The 20965-nt window shown below is 45.0% G+C and overlaps 1 protein-coding gene across 1 annotated transcript; it reads left to right on the forward strand.

Moving 5' to 3' along the window:
• Positions 1-2020: 2020 nt before the first annotated feature.
• abcg4a (ATP-binding cassette, sub-family G (WHITE), member 4a) lies at positions 2021-20908 on the forward strand. Its single transcript, XM_030437486.1, has 15 exons — positions 2021-3181; positions 6263-6500; positions 11680-11797; positions 11893-12025; positions 12132-12182; positions 13196-13341; positions 13436-13559; positions 13769-13883; positions 13974-14113; positions 15073-15171; positions 15288-15456; positions 15566-15666; positions 15776-15934; positions 16982-17100; positions 17224-20908. Exons 2-15 carry the CDS (start codon positions 6272-6274, stop codon positions 17450-17452), a joined length of 1932 nt encoding a protein of 643 aa, XP_030293346.1. The 5' UTR covers positions 2021-3181; positions 6263-6271; the 3' UTR covers positions 17453-20908.
• The last annotated feature ends 57 nt before the right edge of the window (positions 20909-20965 follow it).

Raw genomic sequence — 20965 nt, forward strand, 5'->3', positions numbered from 1 at the left:
CAAGTGCAAAATACACGCGGCAACGCGGAATCAGGCGGGTTACATGCATTCATGTGATTGGCTGTATTTCACATGTGTGGAAAACAAATCACATGTGCGAACGAGACGTTCGCACATGTGATTTGTTTTCCACGTCAGCTGGACATTTGACAGGCGAATGACATTTCTGACATGTTAAAAATCACAATTTCACATGTTTTATTGAATACTTTCACCTGCAAACTTAAATTTGAACATGTGAAAGGAAAACTTCACATGTAAACCAGACATTTTCACAGGTGAGGGCCCGGGTAATGGGCTTTTTCCCCCCACATTTGAATGAAAAGTCCACCATGAAATTTCACATGCTATATCATAAACCTAAATACATATGAGGAATAGAAGAGGGACGCTGAGGAATAAACGATGATCTTGAATGGGGTTGTCATGGGTGGTCTTACTTGAAGTCCTGCTGGGTCTCCTGCAGCCTCCTCAGAGCGCCCAGCAGCACGCCCCCCTCCACCACAGAGCTGGAATAGGACTCAGGGGTCATGTTAGTCAGGTCATTCTCCACAAACACTCTGACGGGAAGAGCCCCCTGATCTGCACACCAAATGATACACTCAGTCATAACAGTGCTGTGCATGACACAAGGACAAAAAGAGTGACTCATCTAAGCTTGACATTTTCTCGAATATTCACCTGTCTTTGTGAGGGCTCCTTGTGTCGCCAACAGAAGAAGGCCCACAGAGAGGAGAGCAGCTGTTCTTCGTGCCATCCTGTACAATGCACCCTCCCCATCAGATGCCCGCTCAGTACTTATAGTGTGCCTAACCCTCATTTGTGAGCCCTTGAACACTTGCATTCCTGCAGCCAGCACCTCGCTTTGCAAAAGACGTCTTTGTTGACCTAACATATTAAACCGGTCACACACACTGAAACCAAAGCACCGGTGTTTGCATGTGGCAATCAGTCACTTGTTAATGTGTGGTTTATGAATAGAGAAACACAATTATCTCTGGAGTGACTTAATGGTCATTTAGTTGATTAATGGCCTGCCCTCCTGTTTTTTTTTTTCTCGGAAGGCATATATGAGAATGGAGGGTTGTGTTGTTTCTTTTTACAATCTACATGTGCAAACTTAAGACTATTCTACAGGGGTACGTGAGGAAGGTCATCACTCTTTCCTCGAGGCTGACATCACATTATACAATCAGGGTCTGGCCTTTTGAAGTACATCAACAGACCGAGGCAAGCACCACTGTGGCAGCCTGGAGAAAGCCCGTGCGTAACGCAGCATTCATCTTTTATTTTGGACGCTGAGAGCAAACCTTGAGCCCGATTAACAGGCCTGATATGTGTGAGCTTTCTGGAATCATCACCACCTATGTATGTGATCCCGGCCGATAATATCAGCAGCCATAAGGAGGCAGATCACAGAGAAGAGAGGGAGAGGTGGGTGGCTGTGCTGAAACCAGCGCTCAAGTGGCGACGACGCGAGAGACAGAGAGAGACAGAGACACAGAGAGAGACAGAGAGACAGAGAGAGACAGAGACACAGAGAGAGACAGAGACACGGAGAGAGAGACAGAGAGAAAGTCAGAGAGAGAGAGAGACAGACAGACAGACAGAGAGAGAAAGACAGAGAGAGAGACAGAGAGAGAGAAAGAGAGAGAGAGAGAGACAGAGAGAGACAGAGAGAGACAGAGACACGGAGAGAGAGACAGAGAGAAAGTCAGAGAGAGAGAGAGAGAGAGAGAGAAGAGAGAGACAGAGAGAGACAGAGATAGAGACAGAGAGAAGGAGAGAGAGAGAGAAAGAGCTCGTTTTAAATTGGTCTGATTAAGAGTCAGGTGCGATTGGCTAAAAATGGTCCCGATCCCCCTCTCGTGGGTGATGTAAGGCATGTAGGGCCCGCGCTTGAACGCGAGTAACCCCGGCTGTTTTACCGAAAATAACCCGGGCACTGCAGCATCAGCACCGGGCAGCTGCGCAGGTGCGGCCTTTAAAGAGACAGCGGGGCCCTCGAATCTCACCAACAACCTTTCTGCTCATGTTTACGCACACACACACACATGCACACACACGCACACGGTCAGGCAGAGGTGCACTGACAGCTGTGGATGCCCGTATGGATCACCTGCACCGGCATCATGAGGGGCACAAAAGCTCGAGCTTCATAACCCTATAATTTCATTGGTTAATTCCCATTCCTGTCACTCCCCCCAGAGACACAGAGGAGCCAGAATTAGAAACTGGAATACTCGAAAAGGTTTAAATTGGCACCTGAGAGGCTAATTTACCGACACAGGACGTGGCAGTCAATCTGATATCTGCGAATACTTTGAATCAGCTGTGAAGTGAATTTAAGCCTCTAGGCCCCCCTTAAGCCTTAAAAATGCGCCTATTACAAAACACGATGTGCGTTCATGTGAGATTTGATTCATCTCAAAACACGAGGTCGGGGTGAGGATTAGGAGGAAACAATCGGAACCAAAAATCGCTCTGTTTTCTCCTCCAGTAGCATCCCTCCAGCAACGCCCTGCATCCCAGACCGGCGTGCGTACCACACAGACGCACCAACCGGTGAGAGGGGAGCGGAGGCTGCTACATCGAGCTGCTGCTGCTGCTGCTGAAGCATCTGAAGCATCTGCAGCACTGATACTGAGCGATCACCATCGACACCACTGTCGAGGAGGATGTGTGTGAGTATTTCGATGCGACTCGGGGACGGATGGATTTCATAAAGGGGATATAATCGCGGAAGGGGATAAAAACAACAACAACAACAACAATAAAAACCATGACAGGCGCCTCGTCCCCCTAACGATTTTACCGGGATGCAGTCATAGTTTGAGGCCGGACATGATTTTAATCTCAGGAGTTGCTGCTGTTGTGGATGCGGGACGATGTGCGCCGCACCCCGAGAGATATTGATGAGGAGGACACAGCGGCTCAACCGATCCGGATTTTTCCAGGACTGTGGCGCACAGTGAGCCAATCTTGTGTTGTTGTTTTTTTTCTTTTTCTTTTCTTTCTCTCTTTTTTTTTCTGGGGGAGCTGCTGATGTGGAGGGATTTGCGCTGTCTGGTCTGAAGGCATCAACTGAGCACTGTTGCTCTCAACCCCCCACCACCCCCCCCAAGAGGAGGAGAACCAGGTCTGAGCTGCTCACCTGGTCGTTTCAACACACCACAATAAAGTACGTGCTATGCGTGTGCGTGCGTGCGTGCGTGTGTGTGTGTGTGTGTGTGCGTGCGTGCGTGCGTGCATGTGCAATGCAACACAGACTAAAAGCCAACAGAGTTAGTGTCGATGGGTCCACAAGAGCAGACTCATTTATGACTCATATACCTCACCTGCTCTGTCATTTTCCTCATGTGTCCACTTTTGTCATTCATCAGTTTGTTGGAAACAGGTGCTTTTATTTTGTAATTTTGGGGAGAGCTGGCACTGACAACAAGTCACTGCAGAGCACAGGTACATCCACCACACCACTGCAAAGCCCACAAGAAATACATTTAATAACCATATCTCACCCCTTCTGGAGACTTTTACTACCTGTGTGTGTGTGTGTGTGTGTGTGTGTGTGTGTGGTTCACGTGTCCTGCCTATGACAGATCATGCAGGCCTTCATCTGACTAAGAGGCCATTAAAGCCCTGTCAGTGTTTTTCACAGAGCTTATATGCAGGCTTGGTAATGGAAAATTCACTAATGGGAGCACGGTCAATAGAAGTCATGTTGAATTTTCTTCACTGGTCCTCTTCACATGGGGAGGTTTCACTATAAAGCATGTGGTGGGGTATCCTCTATAGGTCAGTAGACTGCAGTGGGTGTTTGTACACCGGGGATTATGTGGCCCTTCGTGATCAGGAGAGCCCAAACAGACTGTTTATGCGTGTTTATTTGCGTGTCGCCATGTGTTGCTTGCATATTTTATTCCCCTTGAGCAGCACCCAGTGAATTTTGATGCCAATCTGAGGCCTGCGCGTACATCAAATAAGCAGATTCTTGTCACAATCAGCGGTTTTTTTAACACTCAAACGCACATTCCATTAGTTTTCTTGCAGCACGTAATCACGACCAACTGATAGTTACATGCCTCTTCATTATCACGTACAAAGTAGGTCACCTGATTCATTTATGGAAACTCATTTGAATCCCGTCTCATAATCCTCTTAATTCATTTCATTTAGATCTGTTTTCTCACATAACCGCCGACTTTAACCCGCCTCCCCGCCCCCCCTTCCACGACTAATGAAACAGTAACATGATTCTGAAGATGTCCCGACATGTCTGGCATCACGGGGAGACAATGTGTTGCTTCACTTTCGCATTATCGAAAAAAATAAAGCTAATGGATCAGCAGCCACTACATGGTTTTAACAGACACTTGAGTCTCGGAGGAAATTTATGTGAATCAGCAGTATGAGCGCGCTGCAGGACTGAAACCAGATCCCGGCTCCTCACACTCAGAATCTCATTCCCCTCAACCAGCCACTCCATACAATAAACTGTAATCAGATCATGTGCGGCACCTAGTTTTTAGGAGGGTGTCGGCAGTCCTCCTAAAATCAACCAATGGCCTGAGTAACCGTGGCACGGATACGTTACACTGGCGCGTTTACGTATGTTGAATATGTACGTTTCAATTTCACGTTTCCTTGATGTTATGATGATGTGATGGTTGAAGGGTTAGGGTCAGGGTTAGTGTGTTTACAGGTCTTGGGGAGTGCTATACTGCATGTATGAAGCCTTTTGTGGCTCAAGAGGAGGCTGAATGTAATCTGATAAAATTCCTCTGGTGATGTCACTCAGTGACTAAATTGCATTGTGGGAAATGATGGTGTCAGGTTTGAAAAGCAGTCCACCGGTCTGGGTTGTACTCTTATAACACTGTTGGTCTCATTACGGATGGTCAAAACAATTAAGAAATGATCAAAGGCTTTTTAAAGGCCTTTTTATAATCTGGTGCCTTCACCTTAATGAGGACGATTCATCAGATTACATGCAGCTTCCTCTGGAGCCACGAAAGGCTTTATACTTTTTTCCACATATGCAGCAGTACTCCTCAAGACCTCTAAACACACTTGTATGTGTAAAACTGGCTGAGTTACCCTTTAAAGTTGAAAACACTTGGTTTGTGTTAAAGAAAAAGAAAAATCATGTTTTGTCTTAAAATACCTGGGTTTGTCTCTCATCTCGTTAAGTAATATCACCATCGCCACCCCCTCCTCCTCGAGATGAGAAACTCAGCTCAGATACTCGTAATCTGATCACCTCACAGGTGTTGATATGAAACATCTGAAGAGTGCGAATGGAACATATCTGTAGTTTTGCACAAAACTGGGCTGCATCTGCTGAGGCAACAGTTTTTGTTTTTTTTTATGGAGGCAATTAGTCAGTCCATCAACTTGAAAAAAAAAAAAGGAATCAAAACCAATCAATGACTTGTTTATTGGGCAATTTAAGTTTCAGATCCTGGGAGAAATTATTTAGTTTCAGGGCTCCAGGGTGTGACAGTTTTGGGTTGCACATGCGCCAAAGACGTAAGTACGACACAGATCCATAAGGCAAAACACTATAGTCTTAACTAAAAGTATAAACTGTTTTTAATCAATTAGTCATCAGTTTTTTATTACACCACAATAAGAGTTAGTAAGAGTTTGTAGAGCACTCAAAACATCTGCACTCTAATTATTTTGAGGTTATAATTAAGGTTGTTGCAATTTCTTGTTGAGCGTGCTGTGATTCAACGGAAGAAAAACACCTTTGTACACCTTCCTGTTCACAGTCATTTAATGTGTTATGCGCTTATTGGGGCAACTTAATTATGCGTTGGTGCGCCTCAGTGACAAGGTGACGCACACCGGTGCTACCAGCTGTAAAGAAGTTAGCCTGTTTTTTGGGGGGTTTTTTCAGATGAAAATTAAAGCAACATTATGTAGAAATTGGCATTTTGTGCAATGTGCGCCCTCATAACAATGTTATCATATGTTGAAGTAAACATGTATGTAACGCTGTGATCCTCTCTTATTACTGAAGTGACATAGTGCAGAAACAAGTGATAGAGTGGATGAGACATCATTACGAGACACTGTACCATCAAAGTGATTGCAGAGCTGTTGTTTTAAGGTGAAAAGTTGCATAATGTTGCTTTAATCTGAGATTCTTCATGTATGAAAATGTGCAGATCCGAGGCAGGATTGCACCCTCTCACTTTGAAGCAAGAGCAAAGAGATAACGCCTGAACAATTTCACATTTCTGCCCTCCTTTTGCAGCCTTTCAGCATGGCTGAGAGGACACTGGAGCAGGGCACGGTCAGCATCCCCATGGAGGAGACCAAACTCCCCGGTGGAGCACCTCCGGAGGCGCCGCTGCTCACCCACTTGAAGAAAGTGGAGAACCACATCACCGAGGCCCAGCGCTTCTCCCACCTCCCACGCCGCTCCGCCGTGGACCTGGAGTTCAATGAGCTCTCGTACACCATCCGCGAGGGTCCCTGGTGGAGGAGGAGAGGTACTGCACGCTCCGTTCACATAGTAACCGTGATGGATGAGCGAGCCAGCACCACCCATGACGATCGATATCTAGAGTGCAGAAATTTCAAGGGAGGCATTCAAAAGCCTTCGTTGACATTTGAGGAAAATGTTTTTCTCCTCAGTGTTAGGCTGCCTCTTTTTCGCTCTGCTCCGTTGTTCTGACACATGTAGCCTAGTCGAGCCGGGCCCTCACACACACACACACACACACTTGCAGACTCCCACCATGTCGTAGTGAGCAGTGTGACTGTAAGCTTTGCTGCGCTCAGCAGAGTTTAGACATAGTAAATAATTTACACCCGCAGGTTGGCACACTGCTCGCCTCTCTTTTCCCTGTGTTGTCCGACGATAGGCGGTGGCAGCGAGTCCGTCAGGTCCGCGATTGATCTGCTCATGAAATATGGACAGCGTTTAAGCTCAGCACCCTTATTAATGATCGGCCTCCAGCTCAACCATTGGTCATCCGTGCTTGTCAAACTCAACCGCCTTCTGCAAACCGATCCGTTGTATATGTTCTTTATATTCAGCTGGGCAGGGGACCCCAGAGGAATCTTTTATTTACATTCCCCATACAGTATCCTTAGGAGAGGACCTATATGATGCATTGCAGGTTGTCTTGTGTAAAATTGATGTGCCTTACGAAAGCCTCGGCTGAGAAGTGTTTGTTGTCCCGTCGGAAAATGTACGGAGTGTTCTTGAGGGGCGGCGGTCAGTAAAGAAAGATTTTGTTTGCTGCTCCGACGATTTCTCGCCTCACGTTTCCCCTTGAGTGGTCTCATCGGGACCAACGCGTGGTTTCTCCTTTTTGTTTGTGTGTTGCCTCTTCGGGGTGCCTGCCTCGGCTCATCAGGCTGATGATGTGTGAACAGGAAGTGTCTCAGCTTTTACTAATTAAGCGGTGCACTTCAAAAAGGATCGCTCGCCTGCCATTTTGGTCCCAGCGAACCTCTCCGTCATATAAATCCCTGCCTCTGCCTCTCGTGTAACAACCAGCCACTCCTAAAATCATATCAGTGCATATTTGACATACGCTGAGGGCCTTGTCTGTGCTTGTGTCTCATTTAACAAGCTAAGCTAAGAGCTAATTCTCTTGCAGTCCCTGTCTAGCTGATCGACGCTGTAGAAAGCAGGTGTAATCACACACACAGCTCAAGGCTGTTGTTCTGATGTGTGGTTTCACAGTCAGTGATTACTTCTCCTCAGAAGAAGCGCATGATTTCATGATGTCCGCGGAATGATATGGAATTAAACAGCTGATAGAGAGGAGAGAGAGAGGGGTAGAAAGATGATGTACAGCGTGAGCCATGAGTCTTGAACCCATGATGTCATTTATAATTTAATGTGTTTTTAGTGTTTGAGTCACCGCCGCACTACTTATGAGTCATTCCTCGAAACGTCTGCAGCGAACAGGAAGAGATTAAGAGGAAGACAGTGCAAACGCAATAAATGTGGAGTCGTTTCGTGTTATCGTAAAAAAAAATTTAAAAAAAAAAGGGTTCAGGAGGGCGAGCTGATGTACGAGCTGCTCTCCTGTTTGTTACCGTCGGCTCTTCTGGGCTAGGGGGCAGACATCTATCCCTGTTCGGACGGTGCTGCTGTGGCCTGCTTTCACGTCGAGGGTATTTTCCTCCTCTTGAGGTATTCTCCTGGTGAAACACTAGACCTGCTGCGTAGGGGGAAAGACAGGAAGAGGGGGGGAGGGGAGGGGAGGGAGGGAGAACAGGAATATGTCTACACGCCTCTAAGTGTTTTCCTGCTCTGTGTTTTGTTATTTACTGCACTGGCGCCTTTGCACCTGCATTGATTATGTGAGTTTGGTAGGATAACGAGGAGCGTGGTAATCTGGCAGATGCAGCTCACATCCTTTACCTGATGGTCTCAGAGCTGCTTTGTTAAAAATCACGACTACAAAGCGACATTTTGTCATTTTCTTGCAGAATGGTTACGTAAATGTATAATTAGATTTAATCAGAGAAATAAATTATTTGATGTTTTGCAGTCTTGAATGTGCTTATGTATCCCTTTTTTTATATATCCAGGGTGACTATGTAGTGTGTACTGCATGTTTGTCATGTGAACAATGGTTGGTAGTGGTTTCTGAACATGTTATACACTAAATGTCTTGGTGTGAGGGGAGTGGGCCATTAGAAAGAGATCTCATTGCTTAAGTTTGTCTCTTGGTGTCTTCATTTGAAATTTTGCAGGGTGTGCAATTTCACAGCTTGGCCAAATTTACTTTATTATATACCAACTAGTTTTATTTTTCCTTTAAAGCTGCGGAACATTTGTAATAATAACTCGAATTAGCTTGAACAGAGCTGATCTACGTAGTTGTATTAAGTGTGGCCCCCAGTGGCCCCCAGAGGCGACACTAAATTGAATACATTTCCTCAAGTGATGTCATTTGAAGTCAGCGTCAGTTGGGTCTGAAAACTACGTGGGAAAATAAAAAAAAATGTGGGGGTGTGGAGTGAGTTTACCTGACCACTATAGCAGGCTCCTTATCTCTAGCTGCTTGCGGCTATATTATCCACTGCTAGCATAACGTACCTAAATCTCCTGCCAAACTGTCTGTGGTCATGTTGCATTGTGGGTAATGTGGGTACCAGGTTTCGACATGGAAGCAAACAATGCACAATTAGTCAAACTTGCTTGGATCAATTCCATTTATGTTGTCGTATGTAGTTTAGATCGATTAGCATCAAGGAGGACACCAACAACTTGACGCATCCGTTTCGAGAGGCATCTAACGACCACAAGTTTGAATATCAAGAACATCTGCATGTGTGAAGGAAGAAGCACACGAGCTTACGCGGCCTCTGTAGTCTGCTCCTCATCTCTGCTTGAGGCTACATTAGCCACCAGGAACATTAACATACCCAGAACTCCTGCCAAACTGTCTGCGGTCACGTTGCGTTGTGGGTAATACAGGCACCGGGTTTTGACAAGTAGCATGAATACAGGGATTAAAAAAGACACATCACAAAACCTCAAACACTGTTATAGAAGTGAAATGCTCAAACATAAATTGTATCTATAGTTTGCAAACGAAGTTAGAGAATAACGATACGATTTTAGTACGGCAGCAAACACTGATGTGAAGTGTGAGAGCCGAACTAATGCGTTAAAACACCAAAGTCACACAGTTAACACCAGCAAACCAGCTGATCGAGGCAGTCGAGCAGGTCCCCTGATCTGAGAGGTAAAATCACTGTTTTTGTGAGAGGAGTCTGGCGGCTTTGAAGAGAGCTTAGCTCTCTGTGGAAGAAGGCTGTCTGATGGCGAGGTAAAACATTCTAAATATAGCGTACACTTAACCCTGATATTGATTTTTTAAGGTTGGCCCTATTTTAGGTGGTTAAAATACAGTATATGAAGCCTGCTGACCAGCATCCACAGCAGTGCATCTCTTCCATGCCGGTACTCCTGTCCGCCCCTCCAAACTGGGGACGAGCTGACCGCCGTCTACTGTGTGATACACTGAGCATGGATGAGTAACTCTAAAACCGGAACCAACCTTTTAAGTCAGTGTGTCTTTGCGACAGTGCGGTGAGCTACATACTCTGGCGCCTGCAGCCTCGCACAGATAACACTGTGGTTATGCTCGACCTACAGCGCCGGGTTAGCTCATCAGTATGCACCACATGTCCGAGCGGGGTTTCTTTACTGACAGCAGGCTGCTCCTCTGTCTGAGTGGTGGATGTCTGATTCGATAACACTGCCGGGAGGAGGGGTCACTGCCATTAAGCTACTTTACTCTCAGAGCGAGGGGTCTGCTGAGACCCCTGCTTAGAAACGGGAAGCAGCATCCCTGAAGACGTTGGAGAAATGGGCGTGGCGAGGGAGACTTGGGTGACAACACGGCATGACCTTACAGACCTCTTTAACTTTCCATAACCGGAAGCTTTCAGGATCTACGTCAGGTCCGAAAGATGTTGTTTTACTGTTTCCACTGGGCCTCCAAAGGTTAGGGAATGCGCCATGAAAAGACCGGAGACGTCTTCATTAGCAGGCCAGACCGCTGTGGACACTTTTAAAACTGCCGCAGCCGAGTAATGCCTGAGGTTCTGAGGGCGTCACGATCTTAAACCCCTCCGTAGTCTTTTGTTTCTCTTCAAAGTTCTGTTTTGCTGAACACCCGATGTCGAGCTCTCTGGTTCCTACCTCACCTTGAATCCTCTCTTTTCTGTACACACTGACCACAGTTTTACACCCCTCGTCTGCCTTCACATTTAGAGCACTTCTTTTTAAAATGGCGGCTGTGGTCAGTGAAGCTTGCCAATAGAGATCATCTTTATATATGTAACATCACATCTGCTTGACCGCTTCTGATCCACAACACTGCCTTCGATTTCCCCTGCTGGAGCGAAATAGGGCTTTTTATCTGTATAACCATCCGTAGATGGATCCGCTTTGAGAGTCAGTGAACTGGCATTCAGGGCTCAGTGAAAGCGGCAATTAAAGTGAGCCAGAACTGCTGTACAACCTGTTCCACTTTCTCAGTGTCGGGAGTTTATAAAGGTGTGATACAAGCTAGCAGAGCCATGATTGTTAGGCAGACGGATCGGGACTAAAAATACAACACATTGTGCCGGCCCACATTTCAGTCGTAGTCCCTGTTAAGCTTTTGTATCTGACTTTTTCTGCAGTTAATTAAAAAAAATTCAATACAATAACACAGTGTAGAAATAAACATCCCTGAACTGATCAACCTGCTCTCCCCTGTTGTGTGTGAGGGCGGAACAACGTACATTCAGAAACACGTTTTTAAGCCTCCCTCAGCCATCTGCTTGACAAATTAAGTCTGAAATGAATTCCTCCTTAACTCCTTCAGAATCAGAATGAGAATCTGAATTCATTAATTATTAGTCCAGCACACGGGGACATTTGTTTGTCACAGCAGCCAAAGGACAGTAATATTACAATAAACAAAAATAATATCAGAAAATAAACAATGAAATAAAAGTAAAGAAATATAAATAGACATATATATATATAGACTATTTACAGATATAAACCGTGTAATTATTAACAGTGTGGCAGTGTAATATTATTATATTCATAAAGTACATTTTGCAGTAAAATAAGAAAGACCAATAAGAAACATTTCCAGACCAATCACAGCAGCACAAGTAAAAGCTTTGTCTCTCCGTCAGGTTTCAAAGCTCTCCTCAAGTGTCTGTCGGGAAGATTTAACAGCAGAGAGCTGATCGGCATCATGGGGCCTTCCGGGGCCGGGAAATCCACTCTGATGAATATCCTGGCAGGTTACAGGTGAGATGTGTATTGTATGGAGCTTACATCCTCGTACTTATCTGCGAGACCACACTTGCCGTAATGTGATTTCTTTTTTCTGTTGGGAAAAACAGGGAGACGGGCATGAAGGGCCAGATCATGGTCAACGGTCGGCCGAGGGACCTGAGGACCTTCAGGAAGATGTCCTGCTACATCATGCAGGATGACATGCTGCTGCCTCACCTCACCGTGAGGGAGGCCATGATGGTGAGGTCACCTTTGAAACAAAAGCAAAAAAAAAAAAAAAAAATCCCAGAACCTCATTAAATCCTAATGTTCAATAATAATGTACTGACTTCTGTCTGCCTTGCAGGTTTCTGCCAATTTGAAACTAAATGAGAGCATACTGGTCAAAAAGGAACTCGTAAGTCTGACTATACTGACAAACTTATGGTTATATGTGCTGCATTTATTTTGAGATAAAGGCAGGGAAGACAGTAGATCAGAGATTTCCATATTCCAATATGTATACCAGAGTGAGTATCTTATCAATCATGAGCAGATGATGATATTGAATTTAGAAATTTTGATAATGATGTACCTTCACTGGATTAGCAAAATAAAAGCTTCCAAAAAATAACCATTATCTCCTCTCACCTACTCCAAGAGAAGCGGGCTGCAGACAAAATGGCAGGTGTCCAGCACAGGGATAAACTGTATACAGGGAACTTGAAAAATGAAGGGAGGGTCATTGCGGAATGCCTCAACACTTCACAGAGGAGGTCAAACCTGATCTCAGTGCTGTTTAACGGCAGAGCAAAAATCCTCGTCGTATCAACAAGTTGGCAGGTTTTGTAACTCACTGATGCTGGTTATGAACCCTCTCAAGTCCTGCACACATGCGGGAATAGACTTTGACCCAACACCGGAGCGCACTCCGTCGTTTACTCATATTTTACCTTGGTTTGTGTCGCTCTCCCTCATCACCTTCTTTGCCTCCTCCATCAGCGGGGAGAGTTTTTTTTGACAGTTATTCCAGTTGTTCCATCATAACCCGGGAAATAGCCACCTCGGACAGCAATGACCCCTTTGTGCCGTCAGTCAACATTTGTTTTTCCCCGGGAAAAAAATCAAAGGGAGACTTACAAGGAACCAGTATTCCCATGGATGGTGCCGAGAAACACATTTAACTTTAAAGATAAAATTGTGCCTGCTCCAGATATCACTCCACTTAAGCCACGAGGAAAACAGACGGCACAAAAAAAGACAGCCCTGGATGTCACGTGATCAACGTTGCCACCATTTTGTCTGCAGCCAGGTCCTTCTTGGAAGTATTAAAATAAATATGGGGTCACACATGATAGGAGATTTGTTTCAGGTCCCCCGACTGTTTTTGTCAGCAGTGTGCGTCATCACTCGTCCCTGTTTGTTCCTCAGGTGGATGAGATCCTGACCGCTCTGGGTCTCCTGGAATGTGCTCAGACACGCACCAGCTGTCTCTCCGGAGGTCAGTGTAAAAGACTGGCCATCGCGCTCGAGCTGGTCAACAATCCTCCTGTCATGTTCTTTGATGAGCCCACCAGGTAGGATTTGTCTCACCTAGACTGAATCTGTGTATTCCCGCCAGATATCCGGATTAAACAGTGTGTCCGTCTCTCTGGCTTTGTCTCGTTCCAGTGGTCTGGACAGCGCGTCCTGCTTCCAGGTTGTCTCCCTCATGAAGTCTCTGGCTCAGGGAGGACGGACAATCATCTGCACCATTCATCAGCCCAGTGCCAAGCTCTTTGAGATGTTTGATAAGGTAACTTGAGTGCTTAAAGTGCTGGACACGTCCAGCCTTCCATTAGCCGCAGATCAGGCCAGGAGCGCTGCAGGTTAGCATGATTCATTTTACCTACCTGACAAGTCGATACCCAGGCCTGATGTTTTGTCAGTGGTTCATATATAATTCAGAGAGCCGGTGTGTTGGAAACTACGTTGATTACTCTGTACCTGTGTTCCCTCCACCAGCTGTACATCCTCAGTCAGGGTCAGTGCATATACAAGGGCACAGTCCCTTACCTCATCCCTTATCTGAAGAACCTGGGCCTCCACTGCCCGACGTATCACAATCCCGCTGATTTCAGTGAGTCGAGCAAGTCCTTTTAGCACAAGCAAATGCATTTGTGCGTCCGGTTGTCTTTCGTTCCAACAAGCTCGTCCTCTCTGTCCCCAGTCATCGAGGTGGCGTCGGGGGAGTACGGGGATCTGAACCCGGTGCTGTTCGAGGCTGTCCAGGGCGGACTGTGCTCAGATGAGAGCAAGAAGAACTCCAGGGACAAGAGTGACCCATCCTGTCCCTCTCAATGCCACAGCGTGAGAGAGAACGGACTCTATCACCGTAGCACCACACCTATAGACGTCATAGCCTCACATCATATAATAAAGGAAGCATGCAAGGCTTAAAACCACAAAACATTGACGATGTCTGCCTGTTACTGATCTCTGCGATTTCTTTGACGACAAGATATTGCAGATTTTGTCAGTTCCCTGCATTGGTTCCAGCGACCTACTCATTAACATAAAAAAGGGGGATATACTTCTAAACTACAGTGTCACAGTGTGATCTTGTTGTCGGTTGCGTCCATTGGAAAATCCCCAAATGTTGTCACTTGCGTTACCCTTTTCCTGTCCAGTGTCCACGTTATTTCTTCTTTTCCCCCCACAAACCTCTTCCTCCTCTCCTCCACCCGATCGATCCATCTGCTCGGCTTCCTCTCGCTCTCTCTGTCTCTCTACCTCGGCCTCGCGACTCGCTGTTGATAAGAGCATCAGCTAAATGCTAAAACTGTAAACCACCGGGCGCCCTCTATCTCTCTCTCCACCATTACTCCTACATGGTGCAGTTTCTGCCCTTCATACTCTTTAAACATTTTATCAGTATATTGATTTTCTCTTTTGTCTTTTTTCTATCCTCTTCTGGGTTTATCTGTGTGGGCATCAGCCAGTAACCTTTAGCACAGACAAAGAGATTATGGCGTTTTCTGTTCTTATATAACATCTTCATTATTGGATATTGCCTCCTAACTTTTAGCTACTTCCATTACATTATTTATTATTTTATTCTAACTATTGCATCGACTTCTCAGCGTCCACTAAAAATTTAATTATTTCTCTCAATTAACACTTTGTACACTGACACTATCGTTCTCTTTAGGATCAGGGGACACAAAAAAAAAACGTTTAGACCAGTGAAAGAGCTGTGAATTCTTGTTTTTACTTGTCTTCATTGGTATCTATGACTGAGTCCTTGCTCTTGCTGATTGTCTCCACAGGACACAGGAACACTTGAGAAACACAGCTTTGCCACCAGTACGACCACACAGTTCTGCATCCTCTTCAAAAGGACCTTCGTCACGATATGCAGGGACACGGTAAAAAAGAGAGCAACTCCTGCCGCAACAACCAGCAGCTACTGGGTTTAATTTGATTATTGGTCGCAATTAATGGCTTTTGGGACGTGCTGATGTTTGTTTTGCGTGTTCTCAAGGTGCTGACCCACCTCAGGGTGATGTCCCATCTGTGCATTGGAGTGCTGATTGGTCTGCTTTATCTCAAAATCGGAAACGATGCCAGCAAAGTCTTCAACAACACTGGCTTCCTCTTTTTCTCCATGTTATTCCTCATGTTTGCCGCCCTGATGCCCACCATCCTAACCTGTAAGACTGTCGAGTGAGAGTTTTGGAACCATTGATTTGCTGTGTTGTTTTTCTGGGGGGGTTGGGGGTGAAGTGGGATGTTTTTTCTAACGCTGCAGTTGTTTCACAGTTCCTCTGGAGATGGCTGTGTTTATGAGGGAACATCTCAACTACTGGTACAGCCTGAAAGCTTACTACTTGGCCAAAACCATGGCTGACGTACCGTTCCAGGTAGCGCTTCGAATGATTGCGCGAATAATTGCGCGAATGACTGAGCACACGGTGGTTTGGGGCATGCAGTATATTTCAAATAACAAACCCATCAAAACCTCTTTTACAGGTGATTTGTCCAATCATGTATTGTAGTATAGTGTACTGGATGACTGAGCAGCCTCCAGAGGCCGGTCGCTACCTGCTCTTCATGGCCTTGTCCACGTCCACGGCTCTGGTGGCCCAGTCCTTAGGTCTGCTTATAGGTGCTGCGTCCACGTCTCTGCAGGTAGGCAAGCCTGCATACCCCAAAAATATCTCCCTCCTCTAAAAAATGTATTTTGCTTGCGTGTGAGCGTGTGACCTTCACTGTGCAGAACACCGAACTGTACGTGCAGAGTCTGGCAGAAGGTTTCACATTCATCTGCTGAAAGAGGAAAAGGTTTCTCTACGCTCGTCCTAAATCTGAGTTTAAGAAGTGCTACTGCTAGGGATGTCAGGGGTTAACCACAGGGAATATTTTTGACTCGTTATGCATGTTGGTCTATCAGTCCATTTGCATATAGACACACCGTCTGCTAGCGGCTTTGCTACTGTAGCGTTCTGTTGGACCAGATTAAGAGCAATTGTCTGCTGCCTTGTCCGAGGGTGGCTCGCAGCCAGCGATCACGTTGCCGCTACCCGGGGGTGGGGGGGTGGGGGGGTTGGACTGTGCCCCGCTGGTTGGATATATGCTGCCAATCAGTGTGACATGGATTCAAAAAGCAGTTATGCGAGACCAGTGTGCTCCTTACTCAGAGCTTCTCAGTCTGGGAACATGTCAGACAACATTCCCGATGGGCTGACCAGGAAAAAGACAGAAAGGACAAACTCATCTCGTCTCCTTTCACTTGAAGGGGGGAATCATTTATTTTCACGTTTTTAAAACACTGCAGAATTAGCTACATGTTAGAGTAATGTGATTTTTTTTTTGATTTTTTTTTTTCAGGAATAAGCAGTGTGAGGGATTTTGATTTTGAAATCAATAATCAGAATGCAATTACTAATCCCAGTGATCGTATTCTGCTTCCACTTACTGACCCTAAGTTGTCCAACACTTGTGTGTGAGAAAGGTGTGAACTTATCAGAGCATCGGTAGCTCGCTCATCAATTTGGCATGAAGCTAACAGCTCAGTCAACATCAGTCGCATCGGTAGTGTTTGGGTTGCATTGAGAGTCATGTATGCACCAGGATGAGGATGAAATCGATGAATAAAAAAGAAGGTATGATTATTTTGACTTTTTCTCATCTCATCCAATTTTTTTTTCCATTGAATGCCGTACATTTGTTTCACAGGTGGCAACCTTCGTGGGTCCGGTCACAGCCATACCTGTGCTCCTCTTCTCCGGCTTCTTCGTCAACTTCGACACCATTCCCAAATACCTGCAGTGGAGCTCTTACGTTTCCTATGTCAGGTACTTTCAGCTACTTTAGGCTTCTGCTAAACTTACCTTGGCTATTGATCTTTGTCGGCTTTCTCTGATCTGAAAAGAGTCTCTTTAAATGAGCCCGGGTTCACGAGGTGTCCCCTTTTTCAGATACGGCTTTGAGGGGGTGATCCTCTCCATCTACGGGATGAACCGGTCGGAGCTGGAGTGCGTGAGCGGCCTGGTGTGTAAGTTCCAAAAGCCAGAGGAGGTCCTGCAGCTGCTGGATGTGGAGGATGCGAAGCTCTACGTGGACTTCATGGTGCTGGGCGTTTTCTTCCTGATCCTCAGATTGGCTACCTACCTAGTCCTGCGCTACAAGGTCAAGTCAGAGCGTTAAGATCTCGGGAGGCAACCACTGATGGATCAGGACGCTCGCACGTATCCCGGCAGTGTGAGATCGTAAGCAAACATCCTCTTTCTCTCTCTCTTTCTCTGTCTCCACCTCACACACATGTACAAAGACATACACGAGGGCCAGCACATGGAATCATCAGAAAGCTGTGCTGCACCATTACTCAAACTGTACAGTATAATATAATCTTTGAAAAAGGAAAAAGTTTAGACATGCGGAGCGTTGTTCCACCCCCTGCTCGTTATCAGTTGTCCTCCAGGTTAGTAGTTTCTTTCCGATCACCGTTTCCTTGAACATGATTGTTTACCTGCACTAAACAGAAACAGAATACCCAACAGTGTAACAGAAAGCATGTTTCTATAAAGCGAGACCTTTGGATTTGTACTGATTTCCAAGAACTCCAAGAAAGTCTCTGGGGAGGTTATACGAAGCTAAATAACCACCTTGGTGCAGCAGCGTCCGATAACTTGTAGCTTCTCAGTCCAGCGCCTAAAAAAGATGCACATCAGAATTGGACATCACCCATCAAGATGCCCTAGGAGCAAGATTTCAAGATGGATACCGTCTTACTTCCATGAGAAAGAGTGCAGAACATTTTTATGCGCTCGCCCTCCCGTAGGACCATCTCACGAGGTGTTCTTACAAAGACGCTGAACACGACGGCTTTTCTTCTACGGAAATACAACCTCAACGAATAGACTGCCGGCGGATGACTCTAATCGATGCGGCGTGGATCATGTTCGCGGGCCCTCTGCCCCCCGAACACTGACACTGGTTGAACGTTCAGAAAAAGAATGAAAAGTTTGTAAAAATATCGAGCAGAGTGTCAGAGACCGATGGCCTCTGATTCCTTACACGCTCCCAATTATACACTGTTTGTTTCCGCCATAACCGAGGAAGCATTCAGTGAACAGGGCGCACAGTGTTAAAGCAAGCATGACTGCAGTTTACAGCCTGATACTGTAAAGACAGGGTGTCTTAATCATCCTGGTTGCAACAAGAGTGTTTAGAGCCTGTTCCATGGTTAAAAAAGGGGGGGTGTTTGTCTAAATCGACGTTTCGCTCTTTTGACACAATTCTCTGAACTGCTCGTTTCCACACTTTTGCCGCCGCCTCCCTGAGCTACGAAAAAAGGGAAAATATCCCTTTTTTTTCTCTCTCTCCTTCTCTTTCTCTCTGCTTTTTGCTGATGTCTGACTGATGTGTGTCGTCCGAAAACAATGCTAGATACTTGAAACGCAGGCCGGGCAGTTTTTGTGTGCCTCTGAACTAGAATGATTTGAGTTTCTCTTTATGCTTAACTGTTTGCACATACACCTTATGTCAATGCTGGTTCGCACACACACACACACACACACACACACACACACACACATACAGGTACATGTGCACATAAAACATATGCACACGAACACACAGACACACACACAAGCAAACACACACATTCACCCCTTGGCAATGTATAGAAGAGCCTCTCCTTGTCACAGGGCAATGCAAATATTTTCCAATAGACTTGCTATGAAATATTTCTTACTCAAACTATGCTACTTAGTAATCCTTATTATAATACATAAAATAATGTGAGTATATAATCAATGATTGTACAGTGGATATGTCATGCTGTAAACAAATGTACATTTGCACTTTTCAATGTATGTTTATCCGCTTTTGATTTATTTGTATTTGATTTAATTTTTTTTTTTATATCTATGTGATGAGCGCTGCCTGAAAGTATAACAGGAAAAAAAAAAAAAAACAGCAACCGAATGTTGCATGTTCACTTTAGGAATGAAAAAATGTATGACATGTTAAAATTCAGCGCAAAGTGTAACGATTTTTGTTTCCTCATCCGAGCGTATGTATCCCGGCCCATGTTTGAGGAGAGGCAAATCCTCCTGCTTTCTGCTGAACATTTTTAGACGATCTGGAAAACTGAGTGCGTCGTTGGTGTAGATAAAAAAAAAAAAGAAAAGAAAGAAAGGATCAGGAGGGAGAGCGTAACAGGTGCGAGATGTGCCGGAATGGAAGAAGGCAACAGTTAACCAAATGTATTATTATAATGTAGCTGAAGAGATTGACGGTCTCTTTAGGGAACAGAGTGGATCAGAGGGCAGATCAATAATCACTGACGGAGGTTTGGATTCTGTCATTAATAGCAATAGTCAACATTGTGATGTTTAATCGTTATACCTCCCACTGCTGTATTATCAGTCAGTTTATATGTTTTATATTGAGATTTTAGTCTTCATGTTTTATTATGTGCAATAACCATACAAAGGTTTTAACCGAGAGAAAATGTGACGCTGCTGTTTTTTTTTTTATGTGTATATATCTTTTATTTTAGATCTTCTGTTGCTGCTTCTGTTCTGTAACACAGGCTACTTTGGTGGACATGTTTATGAAGTGACCCTCTTTGAGATCCAATTAGAAGGACAGAAGCAGAAAACTACCAGTAAAGTGTACTGGAGATGGGCGCTGGATAAGCTACAGCCACTGCGCAGATGTTGCCATTTTTAAAGTCAGACCCCGACAAGATAATTGGTCCTCGAGAATGTGTAGCAATGGGGAAAAATATTGCATGAAGTCAGTTTTTACCGCCAACACAGCAACCTCCCCTAAATCATACAAAAGCCATGAGTTGGTAGCAGGCCCACGGGTATAAAACAAGAAAAAAAGAAAACCTCACTGCAGAAAAAGAAACGGCTCCAACCCTGGAACAAAGCAGGGGTAATTAGCAGCGTCAAAGTCGTTAGCCAGTCTCGGTCTTTTAAAGGCCTGTGGTACCAAAGAAGAAAACAAATCATCCTCCTCTGCAATTGAAATGTGAAATATGGTGGGTGCACTTTTTTCCGTGAGATTGTGGTGTCAAATTTCACTAAATCTGACCAAAGACAGAGCTCTGAAAAAGACATCCACCATGTTTGTATACATTCCAATCCTGCTGGATAATCCTGATTATGTATTTTCAATCATGTTCCTTAAGATTAAGTTTCCTGCAGCCTCTTCAAGGTCAACAGATAGGATTTGCGCCCCAGTGGAGATACTAATTAATTGAAGCTTAATCAAATCTAATCATGTGTAATAAGTGATTGTGCAGGATGCAGCTGAATCAAAATGTTTTTTCACTCCTTGACACTTTCATTTATGCGTGTCACCGTTTCACCTGCTTGTAATGAGAAGCCATCCGACTTCAATGCACCCAGTCATGCATGGTAACAATAGTAATCAGGCTATCCCTACAGAAAGCTACAAATGTCTGAAAATCATTCATGGGATTGAAGGCTGTTTAACACAGATTGTTCTTTTTTTTCCTTTCATGTTGGTCTGATATCATTTGTTCATCGTTTACAGTTTAATTAACGGTTTCTCAACTGAAAAAATGCAAGTTCTGTATACTGAACGCTGCTCCAAGGATTATAATAAAGATTATTTATAACCTTTGCCCTTTTCTCAGTGAATGGATGTGCTCAAACTGTTATTGTTGTTGGTTCTGATTAT

This window comes from Sparus aurata, chromosome 13 (genome assembly GCF_900880675.1).
Source record: "Sparus aurata chromosome 13, fSpaAur1.1, whole genome shotgun sequence".
Lineage (NCBI taxonomy): Eukaryota > Metazoa > Chordata > Actinopteri > Spariformes > Sparidae > Sparus > Sparus aurata.

Excerpts from the sequence above, each read along its gene's own strand:
- abcg4a (XM_030437486.1), top strand. The coding sequence starts at position 6,272 with ATGGCTGAGAGGACACTGGAGCAGGGCACGGTCAGCATCCCCATGGAG. Across the intron at positions 12,183-13,195 it reads TACTGGTCAAAAAGGAACTC|GTGGATGAGATCCTGACCGC; the intron begins GTAAGTCTGACT and ends TTTGTTCCTCAG. Across the intron at positions 13,884-13,973 it reads TCACAATCCCGCTGATTTCA|TCATCGAGGTGGCGTCGGGG; the intron begins GTGAGTCGAGCA and ends CTCTGTCCCCAG.